The sequence below is a fragment of the Ictalurus punctatus genome, chromosome 28, assembly GCF_001660625.3.
Source record: "Ictalurus punctatus breed USDA103 chromosome 28, Coco_2.0, whole genome shotgun sequence".
Taxonomy (NCBI): Eukaryota; Metazoa; Chordata; class Actinopteri; order Siluriformes; family Ictaluridae; genus Ictalurus; species Ictalurus punctatus.
In genome coordinates, this window is record NC_030443.2 from 12473458 (window position 1) to 12485957 (window position 12500).

General features: G+C 39.5%; 1 protein-coding gene across 1 annotated transcript in view; it reads left to right on the plus strand.

Moving 5' to 3' along the window:
* si:dkey-220k22.1 (multiple epidermal growth factor-like domains protein 9) overlaps positions 1–2780 on the plus strand; it is a 103486-nt gene extending 100706 nt beyond the window's left edge. Inside the window, exon 6 of the mRNA XM_017460420.3 lies at positions 201–2780. Coding sequence (XP_017315909.1) covers positions 201–619 — 419 coding nt within the window. The 3' untranslated portion in view covers positions 620–2780. The remainder of the gene's footprint in view (positions 1–200) is intronic.
* Positions 2781–12500: the final 9720 nt, after the last annotated feature.

The window sequence follows — 12500 nt, forward strand, 5'->3', positions numbered from 1 at the left end:
GATTAAAAAGCTTAATTTATTCACCATCTGTCTTTCATTCTATTGTTCTTTCTCTGTATAGCTTGCATGTTCACGTTAACAAAATGCCAAGCTTAAAATGAAGCTGGCTGAGCATGCTTATACGTATATACAAGAGGATTGCATCTTAAATCCATAAAAAGGTGTTCTACAAGTACATATGTGTGTCTCTCTCTCCTCAGTGCCTACTACACCGGTGTACTCTTCCACTATGACCCCCAGCCCTAATGTAACTGATCAGCTCCCCACCTCGTCCACGGCGCTCCTCTCCGGCCTGACCAGCCCCACTGCCAACGGCACATCTTCCCCTGAAGTCTCCTGGGCTCAGTTCAATGTAATCGTGCTGGCCGTCATCATTACGCTGATCCTGGCATTGCTGGGTGCAGCAGGCGGCATCTACACCTACCGCCAGTACCAGAACCGCAAGATCAACGCACCCTTTTGGACGATCGAGCTGAAGGAGGACAACATCAGCTTCAACAGCTATCACGACAGCCTGACCAATGCAGATGCCTCAGGCCTGTTGGACGATGAGGCGTGTGAGGCAGCCTCCAATGGGCAGCTCACCCTCAACAGCACGGGGAGTTTATACATGCCATGACGTGACCATCAGTGAATTATGGTAGCATAATATCAACTAATCAGTTTGCGATGCTAATTAGAAAATTGTGATACAATCCTGTATTTGGAATTGTATTTCTCTTTGTGAGTGTGCATCAGCTATATAAGCATTAAATCAAAATCTGTTGCAGAACGATTCAGTGTAAAGATGAAGTGAAATTGAAATACGAAGAGCCCCCATTTGCAATAAGGCAGAAAGCTCTGACATTTGGCAATTGACATGTTTAGCAATTGAATTTCGGTTACAAAATCATGCACACCCACGTTGGAAATGAAATCATAAATATGTGTAGGAATTTGCATTTTCTAATTAGCGTAGTAAATTTGAGTTAAGTCTGGATTACACTGCCATAACAAAGAGTTTTATTTGTTTAACGTTCAGCTTATGGTTGAGACAAAAGGACATGCTTTGATGCTTCTGGTTTTACAGGAAGTGTTGACATACGTGTGAAGAAATGCACAATGGAGGATTTGGAAAGCGAGACCGCCTCCATCACACAGTCTCAGCAGCTCAGCCAGGTTTTACAGGGTGTGACTGTGGCACCCGGCACTCTGAACATTTTTGTTTAACTTTAACCAAGTTGTTGTGTGACCAGACATGCACTGATGCTTTAGATTTTGCTGAAAAGCTACGCACACAAACGTAGACCTAAAGAAAAGAAACGAATTGCACAAAGGAGGAGGAGACATTGAGTGTTGTGCCATGTGGTCGCCGGGTACAAACGCCACGTGTTAACACTGATAATGGTACTCAGGCATCCATTTCCATCCATGTAGTGATGTTCAGGCTGGGGCGCTGCCTTATGGGATGGAATAGAAACACATGCAGTTACTGAAATAGGGACATGTCCTTATATGTACATTGCCTACATTATAGGAATTTTACTAATAATAATGAAATAAAATCACAGAGTAATGCTGATTTGTATAACAGTATTTATGCTCTTAATCACAGATTAGTTCTGAAAGGAGAATGTTGAATATACAAGCGCTGTTTTTAGTTGAATCGAATTAGTTTTGAATCAGTCCCCATCACTGCAATTTCACAGGCGTGCCTGTAGAGGGCAGTATTTAATCACGAGCTAAAAGCGCTGCTGGACACCACGCACTTACCCGCTAATCTCTCGGAACATGCACTACATGTTCAGCAACTGCTTCTCTGTGGTACTACCGGCATTTAAAAAAAGATTTTAATATAAAATGTTATTTTGTTCACCCCAGAGTCCTATGAGTGAACCTCATGGCTGGCCAGTGAGTATTTTTACAGAACATTAGATTCTCTGTTGTACTGTACATTTGTCTGCAGCTTGATGGGATTTTTTTATTTTTTATTTTTTATGAGTGACACCTCAGTTTCCTACTGTTAATCACTGAAAGTCTAGATTTGACTAATTAGAAATGGGTTTCGAATCATATAGGTGGAAGCACTCGCATGGAAAATGTGTTGTCATGAGTCAGACTGTCTGGCCAAGGAAAGCCAGGCTGAATGAGTGAATGAGCAAGTGATGAAATAAACATATTTGTAGTTAGCAAACTGACTGGTTGATGGGAAGAACGCCAAAAACGAAAAATTCAAAGGGATTTTATTAAGTCAATTAAATGAATGAGGAAATAACCTGAGCCAGAGCTATAAATAGTAGGTGAGTGATGTGAATGTGTGTATGTGTGTGTGTGTGTGTGTGTGGGGTTTAAAAAAAATAAATAAATCACTGTCATCACAGCACAAGTGAACTGTTTTATTTAGGCAGCTTTTAACTGAAGCACTGAGCAGTGTGTACATGTCCCATCTCGCATCTTCTGCTACATTCAATAGCTCTCTTCTCAAATTCAGGTTCTCCCCCACACCTGGGGTGTGGTCATATTGTAAATACATGTTGTACAGAGAAATCATGTTGTAAATAAAGATGCTGCTATTGTATACGCTGGGGGAGATGCCATATATATATATATATATATATATTATATATATATCACACACACACACATTCAAACAGTAGATTTCAGACCATCTCATCGTGACCAGAGAAAGGATGGCTAACTTTATCTGGTCTTAGGCTTTGTGTTAAAGTGCAGACCATTCAACCAACCACACAACTAACTCTGTAAATGATTTCAATAAAAAACATTTTTGACCAATTTGACTGTGTATGGTGATCACTGTACCATGCATGCAGTCACACGTTTGGGTTCACAATTGATTGATTGAATACATTTAGCCGTTGTAATTTTTTTCAGCTTTTAAACATTAAAAAAAAAAAATGTGTTAACCTATCGCAGGCAACAATGTCTCATTTTTACACGATTTCTTTGCCGACGATGGCTGCATTTCACACTTTGTAACAGGGGTGATTTTTATGGGATTGTATGAGCATTATTAGGATCGATGCCAATGGCATGTGGTCATTAAAGACTTAGGTTTGTTGGTTCTTTTAATATGTTTAGTTATTTACCCGAAGCATGCATATACAGTGGTGCTTGAAAGTTTGTGAACCCTTCTACATTTGTACGTAAATATGACTTTTAAAACGTCATCAGATTTGTCCTAAAAGTAGATAAAGAGAACCCAGTTTAGAGAATTAGACAAACATATTATAACATAAACATATACATTTTATTTATTCAGGAAAATGATACAGTATTACACATCTGTGAGTGGCAAATGTGAAAAAAGTGAAACTTTGCTTTTAGTATCTGGTGTGCCCCCCTTGTGCAGCAATAACTGCAGCTAAGCGTTTCCAGTAAGCATGGAGGACTTTTAGCCCATTCCTCAGTACAGAACATCTTCAACTCTGGGATGTTGCACATGAACTGCTTGCTTCACGTCCTTCCACAACATTTCTATTGTATTGAGGTCAGGAATTTGACTTGGCCGTTCCAAAACATTAACTTTGTTCTTCTTTAACCATTCTTTGGAAGAAAAGCTTGTATGTTTAGGGTCATATTCTTGCTGCATGACCCACTTTTTCTTGGGATTCAGTTCATGGTAATGACGCTTTTATTTTAGTATTTGCTGGTATAATTCAGAATTCATTGTTCCATCAATGATGGCGAGTCGTCCTGGCCCAGATGCAGCAAAACAAGCCCAAACCATGATACTACCACCACCATGTTTCACAGATGGGATAAAGTTCTTTATGCTGGAATGAAATGTTTTCCTTTCTCCAAACATAACACTTCTCATTTAACCCAATAAGCTCTATTGTGGTCTCATCCATCCACAAAACATTTTTCCAGTGGCCTTCTGGCTAGTCCACGTGACCTTTAGCAAACTGCAGACAGGCAGCAATGTTCTTATTTATAAAGCTGTGGCATTCTCCTTGCAACCCTGCCATGCACACCATTGTTCTTCAATGTTCTCCTGATGGTGGACTTATGAAAATTAACTTAAGCCAATGTGATAGAGGCCTTTATATTGCTTAGATGTTACCCTGGGAACTGAATGGCCCATGGAATCACGCACATAATCTTTTGATTTCCATTGTCTTTGTGTGTGCGTGTTCTCCCATGAGTCTCTGTTACTTGGTGCAACACTTTCATCTCATCAGCCATCAGTAAGTTAGAAATGGAGATGAGCGCTTACGAGTTTGAATTCCACAGCCACCTGCTTGTTTGGAGTCAAGGGAGAAAAATTGTCAGTGCTCTCCCTCCCCTGTCGATCACAGCGACACCGGTTGTGAGCTCATGTATGTGGAACAGGGTAGATAGCACCTTCCTATAGCATGCGGGTTATGCTGCCCTGTGACGCAGCAGGTCAAAAAGACACTGGCTGGATTCACATGTCTCAGAGGAAGCACGTGTTGGCCTTCATCCTGCTCACTTGGTAGCCCTTGAATGATCGGGGAGAACTGGCAGGTGGCTGTGACTCAGCATGTGCACAAAGGAAGATTGTACAGTGTGCCTGAAACATAAGTAATGCTGCCTGTCTGCTAAGGGTGTGTTCGGAGGAGGAATGGCAAATAGGCATGTCTAAATCAAATGTTTGCACAGAATATGCTGCCTTCTGAGGCCCCTTTATCTATCCAATTCTTTTTTGATTCTGCTTAGATGCATGCCATTCACTGTCCTGTATATCTTATGATCTATCTATGTGTGTGTGTGTGTGTGTGTCAGCAACCCAAAAAAACCACACTGAGGAAGAGGGGGTGCATTCTGTGCACAAATAAGCTGATTGGTTTTGTCTTAAGTTTCTTCGTGAGAAATATTTGTTGTATTTTATCCCAGTGATCATTTTTTCTGTGACTAACAGCCTTCGTGAGTTTGGTAAATCCGATATCCTGATAACGTTGTGAAATATTCTTTGAAGCCAATCACAAAAGGTGTGTCTTTCATAACTATCAGTGCACCACCTTATAAGATGGCTGACGTATGAGACTTATTCATTTTTTATATTTGTTTTAATTTCTGCATTGTGGTTAATCCGTAATTCTAGTAAGGCATTCAAGCATCCCTTTCTCTGCAATGTTGAGCAAAACTTACTTTACACCACCATTATGCAGCTCCATCACCTCAAAATATGAGTAGTCCTTACGTAACCTACCAGTATATTGCAAGCAAAATGAATGGGTGTCTTCGTTAATGGTTGTTGTGTATAAACAGGTTATGAGCATATAGCAGGTAAATCATAAATATTTCTCGCTGGCTGGATGGTGATGTGATTCTGTATGTGTTGTGATATAGACACTGTGGTGTGCAACAGAAAGCCACAATGTCGTATCGTCATTCGTAAGCGAGAGTGTGGAAAGCTGTGAGGCAGATATCATATTAGCAATATCAAATATTTATACACAAACGAATGATGGTAAAAGATGATTTGTCACCACTTTGATTCCCATGATAAACTGTTGTCTAATGTTGTAGTGGTCAGCTAGCTCAGCTTGGTATTTTCTCTGCTCTAGTACTCGTCACTCTTAAGGGACTTTGTAATTATCTGTATTTTATTCATGACCCTCTCCTACATGCAGGCAATTACACTTGGCTTCTTACATTGCTCTTAATTTCGCAATTAACTGTGAATCTCATCCTGGATTAGGAAGTGGTAAATGAACTTGCACAGTGAGAGTCATTTTGGATTATAAAGTAACAACTGAAGTGGAAAAGATGCAGCTTGTGTTACCTATTTCAGCAGAAAATCACCTAACACCACATTCTTTTCTTCCAGAATGAAAGTGTAGGTGACTGAAGTTACCTGAAAGCAGAATGTGAATCATAATAAAACACCTGTATCTGCCCGCAACAGTGCATTGTATGTTAGTCATCAGTCGTCTTCAGTTTATATTGAGTGGGACCGTTACTTTTGCCTCCTCTGTGCCTGTACTCGTGACCTTTGTGGTACTAGTTGTACTCATCATGTTGAGTCATGTTTAGGCAGGTTAAGACATGTCCCTTTGCCTTTACATCAACACTTGCATTACGTTTATGAGCATCTCAGTTGAGAGCATCGTGATTTCTAGAATGGGGATGAAGAAGAAAGTCAGTTGTTCAAAATGAATTCATCCATCTGGAAATGATACTAAATAATATACACATTTTATTGATCTAAAATTGGCTTCATGTGAAGTATGCTGAGTCAGATCCACTGTTAGTTGTTTCTGTAACGTCCCAGGCAGTGACATACAGTCAAGTCCATAAGTATTTGAACGCAATTTCCATAATTTTGCTTCTGTGCACAATCACAGTGGATTTGAAATGAAGTGTAGACTTTCAGCTTTAATCCAAGGCTTTTAACCAAAGTACTGCGTTAACCATTTAGGAATCGCAGCCATTTTCACAGACTCGAGCGTATTTGGACAAACTAACAATCATAATGATAAGGATGATTTTTAATTCTTGGATGCAAATCAGTGCCTGAAATCTGGACCCCATGTTTTTGTTTGTTTGTTTTACCAAGTAAAGAATTCTGTGACCAACTACTTTAGTTATCTTCTGTGGTCTTCCAGGCCTTTTTTGTGTTGTTGAGCACATCAGTGCATTCCTTCTTTTTAACAACGTGCCAAATTGTCGATTTGGCCATTCCTAAAGTTTCTGCTCTCTCTCTGGTAGGTCTGTTTTGTTTTTTCAGCTTAATGATGGCCTTTTTCACTTACATCGACACACCTTTGGACCGAGTATCGAGCAGTTCCCATGAACAGCTATCAAATGCAAATTCAACACTTGGAATCAACTCCAGACCTTTTATCTCCTTAATCTGCCATGGATTAATGAGGGAACAGGCCACACCTGGCCATGAACCTGTTTCAGTCAGTTGTCCAATTACTTTTGTGCCTGTGAAAATAAACGGAATCGGTGTTGCTTTTTTGTTTTTAAAAAAAGGCTGTAATTCCTAAACAATTAATGCAATACTTTTTGTTAAACCCCTTGAAAAGCCAAAAGTCTCCACTTCAGTCACATCTTGATTGCTTCATTTCAAATCCATTGTGGTGGTGTACAGAGGCAAAATTATGAAGTTTGTGTCACTGCCCAAATACTTACACACACAACTGTATTAGGTCAGATTGAAAGTTTGTGTCTGTAGTTTACTCCCATCTTACACCATTGAATTCATCATACGGTTTATCATACGGTTATTGACTTGATGCCATGATTCCCCACCCCCAAAAACAATACTCAATACTAGAAAAAATATTACAATACCAAATAGAAATTATTGTTGTGTGTCATTTCTAGCCCAAAATCAATATCCTGGTAATGTTTTGATTATTAAGCAAATAAGGGCTATGTTTTGTATTTAGGTATTACATTTGCATCCTCTTCTTAATCCACACCATGTTAGAGCTTGATCGTAAAGTACCATCTTTTAAAGTCCAGTTGAAATTTACAGCTTGAGAATCATCAGTAGAGTTATAGAATTATATACAGAATGCATTTTAACACAAATTTTTATGACGTCTAACCACTGAGTAGTTCGTTCGTTCATTCATTCATTCATCTTCAGTAAGCTCTTCATCCCGATCAGAGTTCCAGTGGATCTGGACCGTGTCCCGGGAACACAGGGCAGGAGATTTGAATGCACTAGGAATTGGACACCAGTTCTTCACAGAATTAAAGACTGACATTTCAGTCACAATTTCCAGTTCTGTGGTAAACACTAATGCATTATAAGACCACACCGAGTTGCTCATTTGTTTAACATTAATAACGTAGTAGAGACCCCAATAAATTGGAGGCTCAAGATCAGATAGTTATCAGCTTTTTTTAAAAATGTGCTCTGTATTTGTTTCATCATGAACTGAATAAACATTGTAGGAGTATGCTTAAGTTGCGTTATTTTCGCATGACGTAAGTGGAATAACACGCTTCAGCCCGCACTACCACGGCGATTTACCAACGATTACAGCGTTTCATTTATTCATGAATGGTGCATCACATACTTTTCCATTTATAGTAACCGTTAATGTTGTGCACGTCTAAGATACAAGTTAATTCTTGTTTTCACATACATTACAGCTATGATTGCATTTCCCCACCAGTCTCTCTCTCGCTCTCGCTCTCTTTTTTCCCTCTCTTTCTCACACTCTCACTCTTTTTTTTTTTCTCTCAGTCTCTCTAAAAAAAACCCCGCTTGTCATTTTATCTAGAAATTGGAAAGCGTCATTTAGACCATTGTGATGCACTTACGACCGATGCTCCATCCATAAACGTTAAATTTATATCTCCTAATAAAAACGTCATCACATCAATGACTGTAGGTTTCACATAGTTAAACAATGTTTTTTTTCACACGTTTATTTTTAGTCTTAGACCATGTGGAGCTTACACCATACTCGTACCCATGTATGATCTCTTACTATAGAAACAATGATGTATTATAACGAGCGCTTTAATATTAACCTATCATTCGTGTTACAGTCGGAATTACTGTCCGAGCCATGCTGTTGTACGAAATAACGCACACCCTCTGACCAATCTGATTCAAGAATTCGGCTGCAGTGTGGCATAAGTAAGGAATAACACGCAGCAGATCGTGCTTTTAGACAAAAATTATTCATGTTGGTGCAATACGGCCCGACTCGAACTATATTATTTTCATATACATTTTCGTATCACAACAAGGTCTGAAGTGTGTTATTCCGCTTATACCACAGGTAGTACAATTATTTCATTTATTTCGGAATGACCCGTCACACATTTGAACTGTTTATAGTTACATTTAATGTTAAGGAACATCCGCAAGACAAGTTCATTCCTCCATCCGTCCATCTTCTATACCGCTTACTCCTTTTCAGGGTCACGGGGAAACCTGGAGCCTATCCCAGGGAGCATCGGGCACAAGGTGGGGTGCGTCCTGGACAGGGTGTCAATCCATTGCAGGGCACACAATCACACATACATTCATATGCCTATTCACACCAAGTTAGTTCCTATAAACAGGTATAAACAATCTTTCCATCACCAGCCTCTCTGTTTTTCCCCCGTCTCTTTTGAAGTTAGTTAAGGGAATCTTAATGTAAAATGTTATGAAATGTGAAACATTTCATAACTCATGAGTAGCATTACACCACTGTAGGAGTGATTAGTGATCAAGCAGCTGCTTGAGTATTTTCCATGAATCACCGTGCAGTGGAACAGGCAAGAGCATGAATGCCTCCTGAGCTGAGTGCAGTAATTTCCCAGCCAGAATTTTTGCCCTCAGCCAAATATATTGGATTTCCATGTAACTAATGTTCTAACTAGCATCGTGGTTAGCGCATTCCTGTATGAGGAGGCTGTTTATTTCTTAAAGGAAAAGTCCACCTAGAATGGCTTGCATGGTAAAGTTTAGAATGACCAAAATGAATTATATGACGGAAGTTTACGTATTAGTTTAGACGTCATTCATCGACATAATGGTCTATTTCCAGCTTGTTCTTACATTACCCACAATGCTGTTTGACTTCCTGCTGATTGTAGCACTAGTGGAATTTAGTCCTTGCATCATCGCTACTTCAGAGTGATGTAGCGGTGCTTTACTCTGTCCAGCTCATTCACCTCCTCATCTATACACTCTGCTCAAACAGACCAGCTTTCAAAGCTTCAACTTCTATGCTAACACACACACTGTCAGTGCCATCACTCTAATCGTCTCATAGAGCGCTAAGCAGCCGAGCAGAGTCTCTACCTTGACTCAATTAATGCTGCCGCATCATATAGCTGCATTGAATTCTGGCGCTGTGGGTCCAGTGTTTATGGTATGTACTGATTCTCCATTGGACTTTTCATTATTGTGACCTTGAACGTCACTGGAAAATGGTGAGTGTGGGAACTAACAATAAAACATGACTGTTGCACGAATGTTTGATATGATTTTAATTTTCTTTCCTATTAAACACCTTTGTAACTGCACTAGCAATATTCTCCGGTGACGTCAGAGTGTCACACAACCACGATCTTCTCACCGAAATAATGAAAGTACAGCAACAATCAAGAAATGAGCACCAGAATCGCTAGCACGTCAGAAACCTTTCAATATAAACCCATTTAATGTGTTTCAGGGTGGAGTTCACCTTTACGATCACTGGTGTAAAATGGGTGCTCTTTGAATTGAGACATGAAGACCTTGTGTTTAAAGTGTGGGTTTAGTAAACATGGAGTCAACCACATTTTAGCAGTGTGTTGATGTCCCAGAAGAGCCCTATATGACTAATTGTTGCAATTGTTGTTTCACAGTTCAAGTTTAATGTAACTTGCTCTTATTACCTGTCTCATGTTGTGTGTCAGAGAATGAGTATGCTGACACTCGCTGATATTAATCTCTCATACCCTGCCCCAGTTTGTACTAGTTTTCCATTTCGATAATGGAGAGCACCGAGTGGAAACTGAGCAGAGTCTTTCCTGTCTCTCTCAGCTTCTTGTGAAACCCTGCTACTGTGACACGTAGGAAGATTTTTAATGTTGTCTGTGAATGGATTCTGCATCCCAAAGGGACTATGTGGTGCTGGTGGTTGGTTCAAGTCTAAACAAATTAGTCACCTCATCCATGAGCCGCCTCATCCACCTCATCCACATTTATCTTAAATGTGATAATTTCTCATAAATGAATCTTGAATCACTGATATTGACCTGAGAAGTCAAGTGTTCCATAAAGTCCCATAAAACTATACATACAAGACGCATACAAGATGCATATAAGTCTTTAACTCATGTGTCCAGTATGACCAAATGCAATTGGCTAGTTCTGACCTAGATTTAAATTCAACATACAACATGCATAAAAGTGTAGCGCTCAGTATAAGATAGAATGGGAAATATGTATAGTTTGCCAGAAAGTAAGATGAGTTGCAGTTAAAATAAAATGTCAGTATTATGGAGTGGAATTCATAGTGTACCGATATAAAAATCCCTGTGAGATCATGTTATCAGATCCAACATGGATGATTGCGAGGTGACTTCCCTTTGATGAATCTTTAACCCATACAAACGACTGGGTGGCTCCATGGCCTTCACAGCTTTAATGTTTGTTTACATAATTTAAAGGGGAAGCACGGAAGACCGTGCTTGTCAGCGTAATGGTAGAGTGGAAATTGCAGCACGTTGACATCATCAAAGTTTAAGAAGGATAAGACCTGTCGTTCAGTGACTTCCGACTTGACTGGAACTGTTGGGTAGCGGTTTTCCTCTGAGAAGATATGGGAAATAGTCCCCAACTTGGAAATAAGACGTTTGTTGTGTAAATAGATTTGAGTGATAAACATGAGTCATATTAAAAATATGACAGGAAATCAAACATTTGCGGCTGAACAAGAGGTGATCAGAGCCTAAACACATACATGGCAGAAGCTAGTGCAGGCGTGCGCTCCACACCCACACTTAAGCATATGCTGACTTTTGTTTGTTCAAGTAATCGGAGGTTCGATTTTGGATTGGATCATTGTTCAGAGATGTTGGGGGAAAAACCGAGAACGGTGGTCCCTAGACAAACATGTACTTTCTAATCCAACGCTCAGTCTAAGGCCAGTTAGGCTGAGAGGTAAAGATCTTTCAGATCTTTCGATACCCAGCTGGCTGAGTTGGAGCATTCATGATCACAATCTGCCCACTACTGTCTACTGCTATGACACAACTGCTTTTGATCAGGAAGGATTGTGTGTCATAGCTAGCCTTTCCTTGAAGCACTGCGGTTTTGTTCTCACTGATGTTGATGGTTATTGCCATGTTCCATTTGTATATGTTACAGTTCTACTAGATAAAGTTATTCACTTTCTTCAAAGATCACGTCACACATAAAGTGCAGCAGAGATGGCTTTGAGCTCACTGAGATAGCAATCCATGCCTCTGGCAAATAGGTCTTGGTTTCTCGTTTCTTCTTGAGCTGTAGAAATGTCAAACACTCTGTAAGGTCTGTTAGTCAAAACATTCATCATAAAACTTTGAAGTCATATTGTATTTTTCATTCTCAGCACATCAAAAACCACAACACTTTATATTATACTTCTAGAGTGACACTAAATACAAGCAGGAGCTGCTTTGTGTTTGTGTCTACCTGCTTATTTTGTATTTGTTCACTACTGAATTTTTTCACTAATGAAATGATTTTCCAAAAATTGATATATGGTACAATAAATAGCCTGTACACCATGTCTGTTATCGTTATCAGTGTACCCCATATGAAATTCACCTTTACTTCAATTTTAGAAGTGCTATAATGAATTTCAGAGCATTTTTGAATGCTTACTAATATTAGCTCCCGAATTAAAGAAACGGTAAGCAACCATTGCAAATACATGCACAAATGGCTGTTAATTATAATCCTGTTTTTATATATTTATACATAACTTTATAGAGTGGTTCTTGGCGTGAGCTTACGTGGACGACCATCCTGTGACAGCCAAGTGGTATGTGATTTTATGATTTGTTTTTTAATGATGATGTGACAGTGAAGATGATGA